The sequence below is a fragment of the Rhinopithecus roxellana genome, chromosome 13 (assembly GCF_007565055.1).
Source record: "Rhinopithecus roxellana isolate Shanxi Qingling chromosome 13, ASM756505v1, whole genome shotgun sequence".
NCBI classification, from domain to species: Eukaryota; Metazoa; Chordata; class Mammalia; order Primates; family Cercopithecidae; genus Rhinopithecus; species Rhinopithecus roxellana.
In genome coordinates, this window is record NC_044561.1 from 131,745,528 (window position 1) to 131,767,652 (window position 22,125).

The window sequence follows — 22,125 nt, forward strand, 5'->3', positions numbered from 1 at the left end:
TGCAGGAAGCGTAAGTTCTAGAGGTCTAATGTACACATGGTGATTACAGATAGAATACTGTACTGCATATGGCACTTCAAACTTGAGTAGATCTTAAGTGTTCTCACCACACTTACAACGGTAACTGGTTGAAGGGACAGATGTCCACTAGCTTGACTTTAGATATCTACAAAACCCAAATATATGTAAGGACCTGCAGGGAGCCCTGTTTGGAGTGCTGTGCTTTTCATTCTATCTGTGCCTGGTTCAGAATCACACAAGATCTTGTACCCACAGACAACTGAACCCAATGCACTGGGCCCTTGACACTCCAGTAGGAGTTAAATGCTGAGTCACTCTTGGTGCATCTGAGAGACATGGAGAATTTATGAGAAGCTTAGCCAGCATCATCGAAAAAATATTTGTAGGTTGCCAAGCGGTGAGAGATAAGAATGAGCTGTTTCTCATGGAGTGGTCTTCTCTCCTTCTTAAACCAAAGTTACACAGAAATATCAGGCAAATCAATTTTCTCAAGTTCTGCATTTGACTAAAGGAGCAAGAGGTAGGCACCGTGTAAGGACACTTGTGCACCAGCGGCTGGCCCACAGGGTAGGGAGCAGCAAGAAAGGAGCAGCCCCTCAGGGCCATCACGGTGATGAGACCTCCACGTGCACTCCCGTGGCCTCCCATCGACCTCCGAATGTCCAGTGATGGGGGTGGAGGTAGAGGAAGCCCCAGCCCAGGGACCTGTGCACCACTTGCCAAGATCATGGGACTGGTACATTGGAGATGAGTGACCTGGCTGGCGTGTGTGTGGACCTGCTTCCCAAGCACCCCGGTGGCAGCTGTGCCCAGGTGCGCCCCACTCTATGCATAGGCATCGTCCATCCCAGCACTGGTCCCTGCCCCTCATCAGATGGCCTGTACCACGAGGGTGGACGCTGCTGGTCTCCTGGTGCTCCCCGGCTGGGGGCTTGCTTGTCCTGCATCTGCTGCGATGCTAAAGAGCACTCTAGGGCCAGGCTGCGGGGCCCTCTCAAGGCTCCCTTCTTGCTGCCACACTCGTGGCAGGCACACGTGTCTGTCCTTCCTAGGCCTCAGTTTCTCAACTGTAAACAGGAACAATACCCACCTCCCAGGTCAGAAGACGCTTGCCTGTAGGACTCCTTGGAAACATCACCTGCCTCTGCTACGGTCCCAGGGGCCAGGGTTTGCGAGAGCTCAGGAGGGGCGTAGAGAGCAGAGTCCAGAGGGCCAGGCACCCATTGCTGTCGTGGGGTGACACTCCCACAGCCCTTGTGGCCTGAGCTCCGTGTCACTCATAGAGTCCCACTGAGACAGCCCAGGGGGCTTCCTGGAGGCAGTGTCCCCAGCAGCCCAAGCCCAAGCCCTGTTCACTCACTCTTGGCACCTGCAGTGGGGGAGCCTCCCTACCCCACTCCGGCCCTCCCCTGTGTGGGGGCCTCACTCCCTTCCTTGTGGGTCTGAGGGACAAGCCCACAACACGCCAAAACCCTCCACAGGGTCCCTGCCTGCGTGCTGACCACGGGGTGCACCCTCCCTTTGAGTGCCCCCACACCCCAGCATGGCCACACTGCCCCCCATGCTCTCCTCGAGGTGTGCCAGGGGGGTGGACACACAGGGCAGTGCCCAGGACCAGGTGGAGAGGGCGTTGGAGATGGAGCCAGGCAGGAGGCAGCAGGACCCCTCCAGCTCCCCTCCCCTCAGGGGCTCATACTCCCTGACCCCATGGCCTGGAGATGCAGCCAGGGCCCTCTGTGGGCCTCGAGGGCTCTGTTCTGGTGCCAGGACCATAGCCCAGCACCCCCACTTCCAGGGCCTCACAGCCTGCCCCGAGGGGTCAGGCACCAACATGGGGGGCTGGGCTCCCCCTCCTCCTCTTGCCCCTCACCCAGGGCTGGGAGTGTCCAGCCCAACACGGGGGCCCGGCAGGAGTGGGGGCTCACCCAAGAGGAACCTGGGCTGGGGAGGAGCTGAGAGGCCAGAAGACGGGGCAGGACCCTCCGGGCCAGGCCACACCTGGGAAGGGACTCCATGATGAAGCCCGAGGCCCACCTCTGGCCAGAGGCAACGTAGGCCACGAATGCCGATGGAGATCCCCAGGACCCTGTGCGGGACACTGCCTTCCTCACATGGGGACACTATCAAGCTGTCCAGTGTTCAGTGAAAAGTCCCCTTCAGTCTGTGCCACCGACTGGGCCAGCTGCAGTTACAGAAATTCCTTGCCCTCATAGCCCCACTCATACCCCAGCCCCCAAGCCATGCAGCTGAGCACCGACTCCCAGGAGATCAGCACCTTCCCTGAGGCCGACGCTTGTTCAGAGTGCTCAGCTGATCCCAGACAGCCTCGGGGCCTGGCGTTTCCCTTCCCACAGGCCGCAGCCCTCCCAGCCCGCCGCTGTCCTGTCTGCCTCCGAGGACAAGGTGGGCTGTGCTCGAGCCTCCTGGGGCTCCAGGACACTGGACCAGGGTCTCTCCAGGCAGGACGGCCCCTGAAGTGCTGCCCTACCCACACACTGGGTGGGGAACAGGGCTTGGCCACCAGTTGCCAGGTGGGGTGTGGCCCTAGGGGGGTTGCCTGCAAGACGGCTGGTGCTTGCTTGGTATTTGGGTGTTCCAGGGACAGAGCATGAGTGGGACCCACGAATCTGGCTGCTTGTGGCAGTGCCGGCTGCCCTGGGGGTACCATCGAAGCCCCGAGATGCCAACAGCCATGGGCACAGCCCCTGCCACAGGAGAGCTCCAGCCCTACGCTTCTGGGGCGTATCCACAAGGGCCCCCACGCCTGTACACACCACGTCCCCCAGCACAGTTCCTGTACCTGCCTCAGGCTCAGCCATGCCCCACTGCAGCCCTCCCTCCCTTCCTGCCTGCCCCTCCATTCCAGCCCATGTGGGCTTTGCTCCTGGGACCACCTGTTGTCAGCACTTGTCCCTGCCCTGCCTGTGGCCCCCCGGCCACACCCCAGGCCCCACACAGGGTCTGCAGAGGCTCTGGGCTTTGCTGAGTGAAATGGTCACTGGCCTGAAACTCGAGGGGAATCAGCAAGCTCGTCATCCCTCACGGAGCCTGGCAGGTGGGCGTCCACTAAAATTTCCACTGCAGGTAACCCCACCTCCAGGTCCGGCACAGCTGCTAACCCCCACCAACCCTGTCCCAAAGCCCACAGGGCAAAGACCAAGGCTGCGTCCCCTCGGCACTATGGGGAGGACAGCAGAAGAGGACAGAGCACCTCGCCCTGTGGGAACGGGGCCTCTGGGCCAAGGCTGCCAGGTGAACACAGCAGGCAGAATCTGAATGGGGCAGGCATAGCTCAGGGGCCCTGTCTACCCCCGGACACAGAGGAGGGAGCTGCTGGGGTCCTTCCTGGGCTGCCCCTGCCCCCGGGAGGTTAAAGAGTTCCCCCTTCCCTCCCCTTCCTGACCCCCAACTGCCCAGCCAGCAACAGGGCCAGGCCACGTGGTGATGGGGTAACGTCCCCTGGGCCCAGGAGCGTCCCCTACTGTGGCAGGGAGGCTGTGTGCTTCATGATGGGGAGGGGGACATGAAAGGCTCCCTCTCAGGACAGGCCCTGCGGACCTCCCTGGTCCCCACCCTGGTGAGGGTCTCTGCACTGTCCACAAGGCAGCACCCTTGGCCTGAGCACGCTAAGGCTCCCAGGAAGCGGGTCGAACTGTGCAGCTTAGTGACTGGGGCAAAGTTGATGCAGCCGCACCTGAGTGGGAATCCCGGCTCCCTGGGATGAGTCACGCCACTGCCCCACGCCTCAGTTTCCTCTCTGTGACTCAGGGCATGGCAGGGTATCTCGGGACTGTACTGAGGACTAAATGCGCTAAAATGCCCAGGAAGCCGCAGGACACATTGGCTGTGGTTCATCCACCCTCTTCCCGTCCAGACGCCGGCCTCCTCCCGGCACAGGATGCCTCACTCCCAGCTCTCCCGCCTCCCGAGGGCCACGGGCCCCTGACCGTAGAGACTCAGTGTGGGGGAACCTGTACCAGGCTCATGCCAGCCCTGACCACGCTTACCTGGCAAGGCAAAGAGAAAAGGGTGGGGAGAGTGGAGCCAGCCAGTTACCTGCAGCCGGCCCAATGAACACACAGTACCCGTCCTCCTGGGCTGGGAGCGAGGCACAGGCAACAGGCAGCCGGCCCCCACTCAGGTGGCTCCAGCACGTGTCCTGCAGGGCCTCGCAGAACTGGCGGCAGGGTGGCGGGGCGGGCAGCGGGACCCTGCCGCACGGTGGGGCCAGGAGCAGGCAGAAGAACCAGGCGAGGAAGGGGTGGCAGTGCGTCCGCAGCAGGCCCCCCCACACCCGTGCCGCAGCCTGCACCTGCTCGACGCTCTCATGGTGGAGGTGGTTGGGCAGCCAGGAGCGCGAGATGCCCAGTCGGCCACAGACCGGCAGGGAGGGCGGCAGGGGCAGGCAGCGACCGGTGGGGACCTCAGGGTCAGCCCCGAGCAGGGCAGAGTTATTAGCAAGACCCAGCCCCGCAGAGTTAGCCGCGTGGGAGACCCAAGCACCGCTGTCCCCGATTAAAGTGGTAACTGCAACCTGAGACAGTGCGCCCGGGAGCCCAGAGGAGAAGGCAGAGGGGGCCGCGTGCACGCCCAGGGAGCCCGTCACCAGGGGGTGCAGAAGTGGTGTGCGCAGGCGGACGTCAGGGCGTTGCAGCTGCTGGCTGGGAGCGGCTGCGGTGGGCGAGAGTCCTTGGCTGTCCAGGTCCTGCAGGCTTCCCCAGGCAGGGGCCCCGCCCAGCGAGGAGGAGAGAGAAGCTCTACCTGAGGACTGTGGTGGCACTGAGGGCCCCGTGAGTGGTGCCCAGGGCCTGCCCAGGGAGGGAGGCGATGGGGTGGGTGCAGGCAGGGTGCCAGCCTCGGTCGTGTGGGCGCCAGGAGAGCTGGGAGTGCCACGGCTGGGCCACAGAGTGGTCCCATTCTCCTGGGGGTTGCTGGAAGGCCCAGGGAGGGCGAGGGGGCCCACAGGAGCCTCGACAACCAGTGTTTCCGCCTGGGCCAAGCTCTCAGTGGGCACAGTGCCATTCCACAGCTGGACAAAGCTCCGGATGCCCTGGGCCACGTTCAGGATCTTGGCTCCCACACCGGCAATGTTCTCCTCTGGCGTGTCCGGGCTCTCGGCAGAAGTGGGGGTGCCCTGGCTGTCCTCCAGCAGCTCTGAGGGTGCCTCAGGGCTGCCAGGGGCTGTCGCTGGCTCCGTGGAACCATCCTGGGGGACCACGTGCGTGGTGGCGTCTGCTGTGGGCTGCACAGGCAGGAGCCCCTGGGGCTCAGGGATCGTGGTAGCTGCTTGGCTGGTGTCCTTATTATTGAACCAAAGCCAGTTCAGGTTCAGCAGGTCGGCCTGGGCAGCTGCCAGGCAGCAGAAGAGCAGCAGCAGGACGCGGCAGCCGCTGGGGTCGGGAGCCATCTGGGCTGTGACGCTGGAGCCGAGGGCGGCGGGAGGGCCTTTGTGCCTGGAGGTGGGGCTAGCCAGGCTCCCGCCCTCCTGCCCTCCCCTATGCAGGCTTCCCAGCCTCTGGCCAGTTCTGTCTCCCACCCCTCACTCTTGCAGAAGGAAAGAAGGCACTAGCCTTGGAATCAAGGTGCCCAGCACCCGAGGGTTCGAGCACCCAAGGATTTTCAACTTCTTTCCCACAGCCCTGCAGCAGCCCCAGGCTCCGTGAGGACAGAGGGCAGTGTGTGCAGTGTCCGCGGGGCTCCCCATGTGCTCCGCTAGGCTCTGCCCAGGCAGGGCTGCTGAGTCTCTGGACTGGGGTTCCAGGCCAGGACCCCATCACAAAAGCACTGAGGCAGCGGCCCCCAGCCCCTGCTGCCCCTCTGACCTGGAACGCCCAGAGGTGCCTGGCCCGGAGCCATTGTGCTGTAGGAAACTTGGAACTGAAAAAATGCTCAGCTTGCTGCAGTGCCAATTCCACTGTTGCAATGGCTGCCCCAGTCGTTAAACATCCCGGGGAGGGTCTCGGGGAGCTCGGACCCCCTCAGAGCCACTGTGCCTCCCCTCGAAGCTGGGGCTTTACTTGTCTTGGACTGTGTTCCTTTCAGCCCTTCCTGACCTTCTGCCCAGGAGACCCAGCAGAGGTGGAGCCTGGGACCAGGGCAGGAATGCATCCTCCTTCCCGGCCTCAGTCTCCCCATCAACAAAAGGATCCGATTAGACTGGAACATTCCAGGCAGTGGGTAACCCACAGGGCTGTGAGTGGCATGTGAGTGGCTGCTGTGCCCCCACCAGCTGCCCGGGCACAGCAGTGGGTGCTGAGTGTGCCTTACGCCCTCTGAGGATCTGTGTGCAGCCCGGCCATCGGCCCATTTCACAGATGAAGAAAACTGAGGCATGAGCCTGGGGACCCTGCTCAAGATCACGGAGCCCAGAAGAGGTGGAGCCACATGGAATCCAGACAGTCTACACAGGCATGCTCACACACATGCACTCACACGCACACACGTGCTATCACACACATGTTCACACATGTGTACATCCTCACACGCACATACCCACAGTTTTCACCCCACAACCCATCCCCCCCGCCACAGCGCTCTGCACACCCGCTCCCCCAGCTGGAGTCCCTTGTCACCCTGCCTCCTCCAGGCTGTGTGGCTGGGTTCGCAGCCACCCTCCCCCGGGGCCGGGGTCAGTAGATGTGACAGCCTCACAACCTGTCCCCAGCTGTCCCCAGGTCAGGACATGCTACAGCCAGCGGCTCCCACAGGGCAGGGCCGGGCTGCCTGGGACCCGGCCTCGTTTCAAGCAGCTGAGTGCCACATCCGTCTCGAGGGCAGGCGCAGGCATCCCACAAGCAAACACCTGCGTCTTGGCGAGGGCTTGATCCCCAAACGAATCCCCACACTGCCCAAACTCGTCTTAGAGATGCCCAGAGAATAGTCTCTTTGCTTGAAAACTGACTGCCGCGGATGTGATTTTATGCCTAAACACGCTTCCGAAAGTCTCCGAACAGAAATTCCAGAGACCGCCCCCTCCTCCCCCAGCACTTCTCTGGGAGGGAACTCTGGGCTCCACTTGTGAGGGATGCCCTGCCACACTGTCAGGGTGGGGACGCCCCCAGCCCCATCCCAAAGGCTCTGTGCTCGAGGTCATTCACACCCCCCACATACAGCTCCTGGGCAGAGCCAGGCACAAGGAACTGATTACACCCGGCAATGGAGGGACAGCAGCGCTGGCCCTCGGGGCCACACTTGGAGGATGGTGGCAGCCCCATCGCACTGAGCACCCACCCTGCCATCTGCAGGGTGCCCAGCTCCCTCCAACCTTCACCTGCCCACTGCACTCCTGACCCTACCCTTCCTGCCCATTGTCCCGGACTCCTCCACCTCCAAGTGCTTTGAGAGCCTCCTGTCCCCCATCGGGGTTCCCTCACCTCCAAGCACCTCCACAGCATCACACATTTCACCTCTTGGAAATCCTAGTGCAGCTCTGCCACGGCCCCACAGCTCAGCCCCTGGGATCTAGTTCCCACTAGGAAGCACCTGGCAAGAGTGGCTACTACATGAGCCTCCTCATACATGTCATCACACACACGTGTGTATACACACACGCTCACACACGAACACCCACATACACACACACATATGTACGCTCACTCCTGCTCACACATGAACACATGTAGTGCATGCTCAGCTATGCCATACGTCATGTGTGAATACTCACATACATACACAAGCCCACACACGTACATACATGCTCACACATCACACACACTGTGCATACGCATGCTCAGCTCTGCCATGCATGCTCACAAGACCACTCACACATGTGCACACACACATGCCCGCACACACATACTTGCACACACATACAGGCAAGCACACTCACCATGTACTTGTGCTCTCAGAAAGCACCCTGGTGTTGCCCAAGTCCTCTAGCAGTATGGCCAGGGATCCAGGCCTCCTCCCCAGCCCCTGCCCAGCTCCGTGTAGAGGGCCTGACTATGACTTGTTCCAGGAGTCCGTGTGCCCAGACGGCACCATGAGCAGCGCAGACCAGGGTTTCGGCGCGGCCTCTTCACCTTGGTGGAGAGAGCAGAGAAGCTGAGGCACAGGGAGCAGCAGTTGGCAGTTTCCCTGCAGCTCCTTGGCCCCTCCTGGGGTGAGTGCGGCCTCAGGCCTGCTAGAGACGGAGGACACGTCATCATGAGGGACCCTGGGGTCTGCAGGAAGGCAGGAACCGCTTGGCTCTGATGAGGCGGCTGGGAGGCCCATGATGAAGCTCCCATGGGATGACCCAAGCTAAGGATGAAGAGGGTCCACGGCTCTCCACAGAGCACAGCCAACAAGACAGGTGAGACCCCTCCCTGGGGGTGCACAGGACCTGGGTGACACAGGAGGGTGCCCCAGTCTGAAGTCCTTCCACCCTGTTGCCTTGAGGCCTGAGATCGACCTTCCCCGTCTGACTTCGCAGAGGAAGCAGCCTTCAAATCCCACCACCTTCCCCTCTGAGTGCTCCTTGGCTGAGCGCAGAACACGGGGTCCTCATGCGACTCAACAAGGGCAATGTTAACCACAAACTCCCTCAGCAAACCCCACGCAGACAAGCACATCATCCCTGCGAAGGCCAGCGGGGAGCTGGGGAAGAGCACGGCTCGCCAATCCCGGGGATACCGGAAAGGCGGCACCACACAACACAGCCACCCAGCTGCGTCCCCAGGGCCCCGGAGCCTGTGGAGCCCCTTTCTCTGGCTCTCAGTTATGACAACAGGCGGGCCAAGGGGCTCCCTTCCTGGAAGCCAAGCTGACCCAGCTGCTGTGTTGGGCATCATCACAGCCTGTCCCACTCGGTGTGGAGACAGACTTGGGGTGACTCCCTGCTCTACTCCCCGGCTAACCTGATGAGAAAATTGGTCTCCCTCTGTTGCTAGGCTCCAGTGTGGCGGTACCATGGCCACCGCTGGCCGGCCATCTGGCCAGGGCACTAGAAATGCCCGTTGGAAGCTGTAGCCATGGGCTGCCCGCATGCAGCCACTCCTGTTATCATGACCTGCCCGCTCCTGAGGGTCCTGAGGCAAACAGCTCAGAACCCCACACCCCCCAGAGGACCTGCCATCCCCCACCGGTGCCGTCCTGTAGAGTCGGGCCCTGTCTCCTTAGGTGACGGGGCCACTGGAGCAGCCACGAGGCCCTGGAGCCTCAGCGTCCACCTGGTCTTGGTGGACCCGGGGGTGCTGTCCCACCACAGAGCAGGTGTCCTCCCTCAGCCTCTGGCGTCCACACAGCCATCGAGGGCTCGCCACTGCCACGCCAGCCACGGGCTCCGAACACTGAAGCAGCTGGCAGCGGGGTGCAGGGTGGGCACAGCGGGAGGGAGGCCTGAGATGCGGAGGGAGGTCATATGCACTGGTGGCTGTTTCAGAGGCCAAGGGAGACTCTGCCCACCATGAACACAGGTGCCAAGAACTGAGCCTCCCCCCTCCCCGCACCCCATCTGGTCTCCAGGAAGGCTCCTCCCACTGCTTCACCTGCCCCGAGCCGGGCTTTGTACTGTCTTGTTGGTCTGTCTTGTTCGGATTCCTAAATGGTGTGGTCTTTTATTTTCTTTTTTAAAAAAGGCACAAACACCCACACGTGAACAGGGGAAACTGGTTCGTCAGGGGGCAAAGAGGGGGGCCCATTTCCGGGCTGAAGGCCCCAACCGTAGCTTTGAGGCGCCAGGCTATTCAATTGTCAGAAGTGCTCCTCCTACTCGTGGCCACCCTAGGCCTCGGCCTGTGGCGGGTGGCTCTGGGCTCCCTCCCCGTGGGCCTCCCACACCTCAGCCCTGGAGGCTGGGGGAGGACGACAGAGATAAGGGAGCAGGGCAGCCCCCACCTGAGCCACCCCCTTCATTCCCTCCCTGTCCTTGCCCCCAGATACCTGCCTGAGCCCAGAATGTCCTGCAGAGACCCCTCAGGAGTGGCCTCCCTCCCCTCCTTCCCCAGGGACCAGAGACTGTCCAAGGACAGGCCCAGGCAGGGCTCCTGGAGATTCCACGGAGGGAAACCTGGGCCCTGAGGTCCCAGTAGCCACTGCCCATGGGCACGCCCCCCAGGCGGGCACAGCCAGTCAAGGTTTGGATGCTGCGGACATGTCTCCAGCCCTTTTGAAATGAAAACATGACTTTTCATCTTTCTGTGGCGCAACTAGTTTATGATTGTCTAAAGTCTCTGAATGTGCTTCCTGGACTCTATATCTTGTGGCTACTTTTTCAAACCACAATGACAAAAGGCCAGAAGCTCTGCAAGTGCCCCCTGGAGGCTCCACTGCTTGGCCAGGACCTCTCACCAGACCTGGACTGGGCACACCCCAGCCAGCGGCATGACCAGCTGCCGCCATCTGCAGATTCAGTGGCTGGAGGTGGCCACACAGTGAGAGGGCCAGGTGGCTGGGCCCGGGTCCAGGTCCCTGGAGGGCGCTCCCCTGTCACCGAACACCATGTGGACCTGAAGACCTAAGGAGGCAGAGGGGGTGTGACAACACCTTGTCTAACATCTACCCCCAGCTTACAGCCTCTTTCCCCCTCTGCTCAGTGCTCAGCGTGCCCCATAGGCCCATTCTCTCCTCCATGGTGGGGCAGAGCGGAGGCTTCTGTCCCCTGATTCCATGAGGAGGCTTCTCTTAGCTCTTCCCTGGATGTACATTCCTGGACTCAGCCGTGTCCCTCCCCAGGCTCTGGTGTCCCTCTGACCGCTCGGGAGAGCTCGGGGACCACCAGGTGGGGAGCCTGAGCTCTTCAACCTCTTCAACCCCAGTCCTCCGCTGGGTGATCACGAGCGGTGGGAGCCTTCTTGGCTCCTAAATTAATGCCAAGCACAGCCTGGCGCTCAGTGGGCAACCTGCCTCTTCCCGCACCTGGCCGGCAGCAGCTGGAAGCCCATGAGAGCCAGGTCCTCCCCTTGGGCTTGGTGCAACCTCCTCCGCACCCCCACGGCCCACCCTTGGGAAGGCCGCCAGAGACACGGGAGATGGATCACTGGTGAAGGGTCATGAGCCGGGCAGCGGGGCCTGAGGCAGGAGCAGCATGAGGATCAAAGCGTCGCAGAGAAAAGACATTTGAGGCATCTTCCCAGGGACAGCTGCCACCTGTGCCCCTGACAGGAGGCCACAAGGAGGACACATGGACCACTGCCATGGTTCTCCACAAAGCCTGCACCTAAACACGAGCAGGCAGGTGGGTAAGTCCAGGCTGCGGGACAGACACCCCCGCAGAAACCCAGCTGGACTCCCAGAAACACCCATGTCAGGAAGAAGGTGGTGGGGCGGCGGGGGCAGGTAGGGCTGCTCCAGAGTCAACAGACTACAGAGCAGGACACTAATGCAACACGTGGTCCCCGACAGCTCTGGGACTGCCCAAAAGACACGCAGGCCAGTGGGGCAAAGGACATTATGGAGTGCATCTGGAGACGGCCTGTTCACGGGAGCATGGACAGAATTATTGTAAACTTCTCGGGCGTGACGATGACACTGTGGCTCTGTGAAAGAATGTCCTTGTTCCTGGGATATGCACACAGAAGTGCATCTACAGGGCAATGGGTGGAGATGCTGTGGCTCACCTCAGCGAGTGTCTGTACTTGCCTGTGGATATGCAGGAGCACACGTGTGTGCGTGTACATGGATGTATGGCTATGGATACATGCATACGTGGCTATCTGTGTGCGTGGACTGCATGTGGATTATGTGTGCAAAGAGACGAGCATGCGTGAATGTGTGCATGGGTATGTACATGTGCACACATGGATATGCATCATGGATGTGTGCAGATATGTACACACATGGAGGTGCATGTAGATATTCTTGTGTGTGCACACACATGGATACCCGTGTGCGTGGATATGTGTGTGTGTGTGGATATGGATGGAGAGAAAGGGAGTGCCTGGGAAAAACGTAGCAAGTGTTTGCTTGTGAGTTGAATGGAAGGTGTGTATGAGCATTTTCTGATCATCCTATCAACGTCAATGCAGGTTTGAAATGTTCTCAATCGGATGTTTGTAGAGAAAATAGAGGTTTCTTCCTGATGTCTTTTGGCAAACTCCCTATGCCAGCTCCGCCTCTGGCAGTGCAGGTGACTCAGCAGAGGGTGGGAAGAAATGCTTTTCAGACCTCGATCCATGTCCCCTGGGGCTCCGTGTGGGTGTTATTCCTGGCACGCCTTCAAAGTCTTGTTACTCCTCCCAGTCCGAGGAGGTTGGCAGAAGACACTGCCTCTGTCTTCTCCTGAATGCTGCAGCAAGGAGGGCCGATGGGTGGAGCACAGCGGGGCAGTGAGGCTCACCGACATCTCCTGCTTGATGTTATAAAGTTCACTAAGGCAAAACAAAAGATCTCATTGTGCTCTGTAGGCTCTAAGGGAACCATCCACACTCTACCCAAAACAAAGCAGATATTTTCAAAGACACTAAGAACTTCGAGAGCCAAGGGGTCCCCGATTTTGTTCTTCTCCAAGATTGCTCTGGCCATTCCGGGTTCCTTGAAATTCAATTTAAGTATTGGGGTCACTTTGACAATTTCTGTAGCCAGTGGGGATTCCAGCAGGAGTTGTGTGGACTCTAGTCGATTTAGGAAATATTCTATCTTCCAATCCATAAACACGGGATAACTTTCCATTTATTTAGATCTTCCTTAATTACTTTCAATGCTGTTTTGAAGTTTTCAGAGCATAAGTTCTTGTTGATGCTGTTGTAAACAGATTTTTCTTTCTTAATGTCATCTTTGGATTGTTCATTGCAAGTATAAATAAATACAATAGATTTTTCTATATTGATCTTACACCCTGCAACCTTTCTGAGCTCATTTATTAGTTCTAATAGTTTTTTTGTGGATTACTTAGAAAAAACTGTATTTTTAGAGGAACAATAAAAAACTTTTTAGAAGAAACTTTTGCTTTTAAATATATATGATATACAATATATATGATATGTGATATATATGATACATGATATATATATCTCATATATAAGATATACATATATAAGATCTGGCCTCTAAAAATACAGTTTTACTTGTTCCTTTCCAATCTGGATGTCTTTTATTTCTTCTTGCCTAACTTTCCTGGCTAGAACCTCCAGTACAATGTTAAATAGAAGGGGCAATAGGGAACGTCCTTGTCTTGCTCCTGATCTTAGGAGGAAATCATTTGCTCCTTCACCACAAGCATGGTGTCAGCTGTGGACTTTGTCACAGACGCTTGCTATCAGCTTGTGGAGTGTTTTCATGAATGGTGTTGAATTGTGTCAAATACTTTCTCTGCATCTATTGAGATGATTGGGTGTTTTAAATTTTTTATTCTATTGATATAATGTATTACATTAATTTTCAAGTGTTAAACCAACCTTGAATTCCTGGGATAAATCCCACTTAGTTATGGTGAATTTTTTTTATATGTTGCTGGATTTTATTTACTAGTAGTCTACCAAGGATTTCTGTGACCATATTCATAAGATAAATTAGTCTGCAATTTTCTTTTTTTGGCAATGTCTTTGTCTGATTATGGTGTCAGAGTAATACTGGTCTCATAAAATGAACTGGGAAGTGCTTTCCACTCTCCTAGCCTTCTGAAAGAGTTTGTGAGAACTGGTTTTAATTCTTTAAATGCCTGGTAGAATTTAGCTGGGAAGCTCTCTGGTCCTTGGCTTTTCTTTAAGGGTGTTTTTGGACTACTAATTCAACCTCTTCACTTGTTATAGATCTATTCACACTGTCTATTTCTTGTTGAATCAGTTTGAGTAGTTTGCACCTTTCCAGGAAATTTTCAGTTTCATCTGCCATCCAGTTTGTTCATAGGATTGGATTAGAAAATAGTTGAAGGACTTATACTCCCAATTTTAAAACTTACTACAAAGCAATGGTAACAGGACAGTGTGGGAGTGGTGCAAGGACAGACACATGCATCGATGCAGTGAACTGAGGGTTCTGGAATAAACTCATAAACCTACAGGCAACTCACGTTTGACAAGAATGTCGAAACTGTTCAATGAGGAAAGAGCAGCCTTCAACAAACGGTGCTGGGTCAACGGAACAGACACACGCAAAAGGGTGAAGCTGGATCCTTACTTCACACCACATGCAGCTATTAAATTTTTTATCTTAATACATTAAATATATATTAAAACATATTATGTTAATATATATTATATAATAAATACATAAATTATATAATATATAATCTAATATATATAATAAATATATATAATACATAATATATAATTATATAATATAATATATTGTATAATTGTATAATATATAATATAATATATTAATATATAAATACATATTAAAAATATTAAAAATATATTAAATATAAGAGCTAAAATAAAAAACCTTTTAAAGGTTTTCTTTTTCATAACCTTGGATTTGGCAAAGGCTTCTTACATATGACAGCAAAAGCCCAAGTGACAAAAGAAAAATAAATTGACTTCATAAAAATTTAAAAGTTTTGTGCTTTTAAAAGTTTGTGCTTCAAAGGACACCATCAAGAAAGTGAAATGACAACTCACAGAATGGGAGAAAGTATTTGCGAATCATATATGTGAGGAAGCACATCCATCTAGACTATGTAAAGAACTCATAGCTCGACAACAAAAGACAATCATCCAACTAAAAGTGGGCAAGAATCGGAATAGACATTTCTCCAAGGAAGAAATGCAAATTGCCAACAAAAACACACAAAAAAAGATGTTCAACATTATCAGTCATCATGAAAATGCAAATGAAAACCAAGAGATACTGTTTTACATCCAAGTTGGGCTGGAATCAAAAAGTCAGGTAAAAACAAGTGATGGCAAAGATGTGGTGAAATCGGAACTCTCAAGGCTGCACGAAGGGATGTGAGACGGTGCAGACACTTGGGAAAGCCGGCTGGCGGTTGCTCAAATGAGTAAACACAGCTACCATAGTCCCAGTGATTCCACCTTAGGTATATACCCAAGAGAAACGAAGACACACGTCCACATTGAAACTTGTACACAAGTGTTCACAGCAGCACCGTTCATCACAGCTAAAAGGTGGACACTGCTCAGAAGTCCACCAACTGCTGAATCGACAAACACAGTGTGGTGTCTCCACCCGGTGGGGTATCATTCAGTGACAGCAAGGAATAAAGCCCTGGGACAGGGTGTAACACGGACGAACCTGGAAACCACATGCTGAGGGGAAGAAGCCAGACAGAAAGGACCACACCTTACATGGTTTAATTTGTACGGAAGCTCAGAAGAGGGACCCCAGGAGATGAACAGTGGCCAGGACTGGAGGGAGGGAGGGTGGCGGAAAGGCTTCTCTCTGGAGTGATGAAATGTTCCGCAGTCAACGGGGATGATGGTGGCACAGATTTTTGAATATACTGAAAACCACTGGATTGCACACTTCGAGTGAATTGCACAGAATGTGAATTACATCTCAATAAAGCTGTTCAAATCAATCAAGGGAGACCCGTATCACATTTTCCAAACCACACAATCCTTAATGCTGCTTGATTTCTTAATTACTTCCATTTTGAGTGAGATTGATTTTTTTCATGTATCTGATGAAAGTGTTTCTCTTCTAAATTCCTGTGCTTTTAAAACTCATTTTTAGAGGGGGTATTTATCAACTTCTAAAAACTAGGGTATGGACACGGAGTCATCTTTGCTGCTAGTGTTGGTTTTCAAACCTAGTACCAGCATGTTCGAGGAGCACGCCGTTTCCTCCTAACGGTTGAGTAGCATTTCCTCCCTGGCTCACAGCCTGTGCTCCCCATGGCCTCTCTCGCCCTGAACCACCCAGGACACGTCGAGTAGCGAGTTTCCTCCTTGGCTCGCAGCCTCCGCTCCCGGAGCCTCTCTCGCCCCGAACGACCCAGGCTCTCAAACCTGCTCTTGTGCCGGCTCCCGATGCTCACGGCTGGCATTTATCGAGGGCTCCTCTGTCCACAGCACTGTAGAACCATGCTCCATGCACGAGTGAGCGTGCACCTCACAACTATCCTGGCACGTGCATTTTACAGCCAGAAAACCAAAAGTCCGGACGACCAGCCGACCCCAGCCCCACGCCCCACCACACCCCCGCACACCACCCACACAAGCACACGGCCCTCCATTCACTCCGCACGTCCCACACCTCGCTACACCCCTGCACGTGCCTCACCACACCTCCGCACACCACCCACATGGGCACATGGCCCTTCATTCACTCCGCACGCTCATCCGTGCTCCTGCTGCAAGCCGAGCCTGCTCGCAGCACTGAAGATGCGTTGGAGAACAAAAGGGGAGGGTCTCAGCCCTCGTGGCTACTGTACCTGGCACAAAGTGAACCGAGAGGTGATTTCGGGAGGCAGGAGGTACCACGGAGCACACAAGTCACATGGGAGAGGGTCAAGGATGCCACAGGATGACCACGCCAGGCCAGGATGTGCAACAGGGAAGGGGCCAAACAGAAGACAAGAGAGAGCGGCAGCGTGGCAGCCAGGAAGCACATTCCCCACAGAGGGACACTGAATTCTTACGTGGCAACGTGGCCCCCCAGTGGTAAGGCCAGACACCTACTCAGCCTGCAACATCCTGGCCACCCAAAAGAGGACAGGCAGTCCTGACTGCCATTGGGAAGACAGTCCCCTTCCTAGGAGTCTGCAGGGCCACCAGATGTCCAGTGTCCCTGGGACACGTCTAGGGGCTCATGTAGCAGGCATCTCTCTTTAGTGCTACAGCTCAGCTACTCCTCTCCACCAGCAGAGCCCCGCAAAGGAGCACGGGGCCGCATTGTTCTCATAAAGACTCTTTACCAGGAAATTAGCATTTGATTTGTGTTTTCATGGAGGCCTCCCTGGGGACCCAGCTGCAGCCCAGGATGTGACAGACAGGTACAGGACCACCCAGAGGCTTCACCCTTTGCCCACCTGGGAGAAAAAGGGCCATCTGTCGGAGAACAGTTCACCACAGTCCACACCCTGGGACCTCCTAGGTCCCGAGAGAACACAGTGCAAGGAAGGAGCCCTTGGCCGAGGCTCCCAGCCCTGGGTGGCCAGTGGGCAAAGCATCTCCACCACCAGGACTCTGCTATGACGCCGAGCTGGGCTGTGAGGGCCGAGGAGGAAAGGCATGGGCAGCCTTTCAACCCGGTGAAGGCCCACTCGGTTTTCAAGGGTTTACAGGTTGCTCATTAACTGGGTTTTCTCATGGAAGGCCTCAGGGCAGCCTCATGCAGCCAGGTTCCCACAGAGCTGCCTGACCTACCTAGACCCCAGCTGTGACAGCCACACTCGTGCCTGCTGGGTCCATGGGGTAAGCACCTCCCAGGCACTAGGACCTGTGCTGGATGCAAGACCCACATGTCCTCCAGGAATCCGCCCACACCAGGACCGCCACCCTTGGGTCTGCTCAGGGCCACCCAGCTAACCAGGGCAGGCTGGACCTCAATGCAGGTTGGGGTCCCAGGTCCTGCTCCTGACCACGGACCACCCCTCAGCCCGGTCTGCTCCTTGCCCCAGGACCTAGCCTCACTGCAAATACCTAGAAATCATCACCAATGTGGAAAGCAGGACTGGCTGGGAAGTGAGGTGCATGGAGGTGGTCCGCCTAGGGCACCATGGCCACCATCAGCAAGGCAGCCCCGACCTGGGGCAGACCCAGGCCCATGAGCTGCTGTGGCAACGCTGCAGGCATCACCCTCCCAGCTCATGCCCTGGAAAGTGAAGGCAGGCGTGCGATACCCCAGCGGTTCCAGCTCCCTCCTACACCACACCCGCCCTGTCCTCCGATGCTCTCAATCACTTCTTTGACAGTGGGACCCACATCATCACGCGGGGCCTCATCCTACTGATGAGGGAAATCTGCAGGGCAGACCCCGGCCTGGCTGGATCTGTATGGCTGTGGGCCCTCACCCCTGGGCCTGGGCGTGCTCGCCCAAAGGAGCCCGGCCCTGCTACTACCTGGTGACAGAGACTACTATGGCCGGGAGGTGGTGGAGGCGGAGGCAGAGAGGGCAGCGCCTACCCAGCTGAGGACACAGGTGAGGGTGGGCTCAGGGGCAGGGACACCCATGGTGAGTGAGACACGTGGATGATGCAGAGCCAGAGAGTAAGGGGCCCTCCCCGCAGACAGGACGCGTGCCTCGGTGGCTTTGCGGTTTTCATCATGCTCTGCAGTTACAAAAATAAAACTCGCAGGTGGGATTCAAAGAAGAAAAGAGCAAGGCACAGGCACGGAACGCGGCACAGAGGCCCAGGACCTGGAGCCAGGGGTCAGCCCTGCAGGGTCTGAGGAGCCCACCCAGCAACTCCCAGGGGCCCCCGGCAGGCCTGAAGCACCTGCTTTCCTCACAGACAGCAAGGCGCAGCTCTGGACCCTCTACGTGGGTGGGCAAGAAGCCAGGGGGTCGAGAGCCCAGGGAGGCCTCTGCTTCTGAATCTTGCAGAGCTTGGAGAACGCAGCAAATTCCAGCCGGAGCCTGTGTGCCAGCTGAGGAAGCTAAGCTGGTGTGGAGCCCTCACACAGAAACAGCCACGGCCGACGTTCCGACCGCACAGCCCTTGCTCTTGCATCCCCGAGCCCAGGGGGCTGGGCCGGAGACGTCTGCCCCATCGTCGGCCCTCCGCCAGTGCGACCCACGGCCTGCCAGCCTCCCCTCGTGCTTTCTGGGTGCTGGCCCCACAGCAAGGGTGGGAGGTGCGAGGTCGGGACAAGAGCGCGCAGCCCGAGATTTCCCGGTTTGCTTTCGCTCAGGAAGTCATTCAGACGAACCCTCCCATCTCCCAGGCCTAGTTCCCACTCCTTGCTACATTCGCAGCCGGAGACTGTAGTGGCCGCCACAGGTTCGCACTGAGCACTCCGGGGCGCAGAGAGCGGCATTTCCTGAGCATCCTGGAGGCCAGGCTCTGTGCTTGGCAGCAGGACGAGCTGCACTTCCAAATCCAAACCCTGCTTGCTGCACGCGCCCAAAGCCGCCCAGGGTGGCAGCAGCTCCAGGGAGAACACGCTCTGAACCCCGCCGCAGCTCGCAGACCCGGAGGCCCGTGCACAGGACATGATCCAGGACGCCCGGAGCCTGCGCGAGGCGCTTCCGTCAGCCGGGGACCGGCCGCCAGGGGGAGCCAGAGGCCCAGGCATTGCTCAGCCGGCACCGAAGTCCCAATGGGAGCCTTAACCAAAAAGTTCACTTCGCTCTTCGTTTCGTTGGACATTTTTATTACGAGCGGGACGCACGCGTTGCAACATGTAAAGGCCCAGAAAGTAAAAGGTCATGACCTCTCTGCCCACCAGCCCGTGACCGGCGGGCGCCCGGCATCCACAGCCTCTGCTCACGCACGCGAGGCACGCAGGCAGGGAGCACAGCGACCCCCACCGGAGGAGCCGAAACGGAACGCGCTGCGCCCTCCGCGCCCTGGACCACGGCTACTCGACCACAGCCACTGGACCACGGCCACTGGACCACGGCCACTTGACCACAGCCACTGGACCACGGCCACTTGGGCCCGTCCAGGCCGGCCTGGGGTGCTGCGGCAGAGCAGGTCCCTCCCACCGTGTTCTGATGGGGAAATGACCAAGGGACACGTCTGTTTAGGCCAGCACTGTCCATAACAGCAACAGAAACGTTTTCTCGAATTGAAAAACTTTGACACATAAGGGTCACATTTGTGAGGTGCCTGGTGGGGTCAGATGCAGGTGATAAGCGCGGCCCGCACCTCCGACAGCCTTTCTTTGTGCCGGGAACGGCCCTGCCAAATGACCATGAATGTTCCTAGGCACGTCCTGTGGCTTTCGGTATCCACCTCCACACAGACCCAGAGCAGCCCCTCGGCCCCCATCGGCCCCCAGACCACACCAGGGAGCCCCAGGTGGCCATCTGGAATGTGTCTCTGGGTGCCAAATTACAAGTGGGCATCTAACTTCATTTTCTTCCTTCCGGCTGCACAGACAGACCTGCTAATGTGTCTTATAAGCCACTCTGCCCACAAGGATTAGATGCACCTTTGTCAATGTGCTGCAGAGCTCGTGTGGCCCTGGCACCATGCAGAGGTCCCCTGAGCCTCAGTGGGCTCCTGCCGGAGTTGAGCAACCATGGAAGGGCTCAGTGCAAATGGGGTCTCAGCCTCCACAGCACACACTCCCTCTCAACTGCCCCTTTCCCTTTCTTGCCTCGAACACCAGCCCTGCAGAGTAGCCCAAAGCCCTGAGAAGGGCAGGCCATGCGGCTGGCAAGAAAAGTAAATCCAGCATTGAGAAAACAAGGATGGGGTGCACAGTGTGACCAACACTCCCTGCCCAGGTACCCAGGGATGAGCTCTGGAGGCCAGGTCCGGGGTCCCCTGCCCAACCCTGGAGTGTGAGGGTCTGAGTGTGTGTGTGTGTGTGTGTGTGTGCAGGAGAGTGCCTGTGTGATGCTGTGGTGTGAACGGCACACACCCCACCTGCAGAACCTTGGCAATAGAACCCATCTTCACTGTGTACAGGAACAGACGCAGGGAGCAGAAGCCCCAGCCACGGCTCCTGCCACAGCCAGCTGCTCCCCAGCCAGGGCCCCCCCTTCCAGCCCGGCTCACCCCTAGCCAGCCCCTCCCTAGCCAGAGTTCCCCCAGCCATGGCTGCCCCCCAGCCAACAACTCCCCAGTAAGGGACCCCCAGGCATGCCATCCCCCCAGCCACAGCTCCCTCCCCCGACAGCTTCCCCGCCAAGCCATATCCTTCTCCCCTCAGGGACCCCACAGCCACAGCTCCTTCCTTCTAGGGCACCCCCAGTGGCGGTCCCCCCAGCAGCCTCAGCTCCCTCCCTGCCAGACCCCCTCTCCCAGCCTTAGCCCTACCCCAGCCACAGTTCCAGGGCTGCAGGGGTGGGGCACTTTCCCGCCATCCAGTCCCACGGTCCCCACCCCCAAGGGAGTTCCATGTGGCCTCCACGTGGCCTGAGACACAGTCGCCCACAAAGACGACCTTTTTGCCGAATTGAAAGCCTTCTCCTTCCAGATAGAGCAGGAAATGGAACCTCCACTCCCCAGCTTTCAAATCACAAGAAATGCAGGAAGTCAGGAAAATGAACGCAGATTCACAATGGGGTGGCAGCACCGTCCCTCGTCCCTGCCCAGCTCACGCAGGCTTCTACCCACTGCACACACTGGATGGGCCCAGGGCAAGGACGGCTGCTTTGCTCTGACACTGCTGCACAGCTCACTCGTCCCTGGGCCTGGGAACTCCTGGCTGAGGGGCTTCTCAGCCCAGGGGCCCACCATCTGCTCAAGGAAATCAAGGACTAGAATCACTGTCACCCGTGTGGGCATTTCACCAAAGGGACGGCAACCCTGTAGGTAGGATTTCAAATGAGCCCTCTTTAAACATGGTCCTGTTCACAGAGAATACTGTCTGCAAAGATCCCACGTTGTGCTGGCTTTCTAAAGGAGCCCAGATGAGCCTGAGGCCCCAGTGTCCCCCTCGCCGACTCCAGTGGGCAGGAGTTGGCCACCCTGCCTGGGCCATGGACCTGCAGCTCTGCTGTGAAGGACAGCGGGTGAGGCCGGGACCCCAGGATGCATCTTACAGGGGCCCAAGAGACGGGCTCATGGGGTTACTGATGGGAAGAGCATTTGTTCATAGGTGTTCCAATTAACAGGCCCATGATCCTGACTGCAGAGGAGGCCAACACCCTGAGCAGACCTGTGCCAGGGAATACCGAGGGCATGTTCGAAGGGCGCACAGGTGCCCGTGATGCCCCGACAGGGCCTCAGCCCAGGGCAGACCCTTCTCCCCATAGGACTCCCGGCTCCCCATCCACCCAGCGTCCACCCCAGCGGGCAAACACTCACTGCCTGCAACCTGATCCCACCTCTGCCCCAGTCAACCCCCTACTCGCTCCCAGACTCCCACAGCCTGGCCCTGCCCATGCCTTCCACCTCACACGTGGAGGCTAAGCTAGGGCTCAGAGGGTGGGTGCTCCCCAGCCCCCAGGGTCACCAAGAATGGGCTGCCCATTCCTGGTGGGTCTGTGCTCAGAGGGAAAGCCAGGGCTCCGTGGCCCAGCTGAGCACCTAACACTGCAGGGGCTTCTGAACCCAGGCCTAACCAACCCACCCATGGACCAAACTGCTGGAGGTCTCTGATGGGGATGCCCCCACTTCCTCCTCCTCCCTCCGCCCACCTCACAATCCCCTTCCTCCTTCTCCCT

General features: G+C 57.3%; 1 protein-coding gene across 5 annotated transcripts in view; it reads right to left on the reverse strand.

Annotated features, from left to right (window-relative positions):
* Window positions 1-22,125, reverse strand: part of COL18A1 (collagen type XVIII alpha 1 chain) — a 103,634-nt gene that overhangs the window by 51,154 nt on the left and 30,355 nt on the right. The window contains exon 1 of one of the 5 annotated variants that reach the window (XM_010370120.2): window positions 4,783-5,462. The exons of 2 other annotated variants lie outside the window; for them this stretch is intronic. In XM_010370120.2, coding sequence (XP_010368422.2) covers window positions 4,783-5,428 — 646 coding nt within the window. In that variant the 5' untranslated portion in view covers window positions 5,429-5,462. Of the gene's footprint in view, window positions 1-4,077; window positions 5,463-22,125 lie in introns of those variants that run through there. 2 more of the 5 variants (XM_010370118.2, XM_030914286.1) reach the window with 2 other exon arrangements.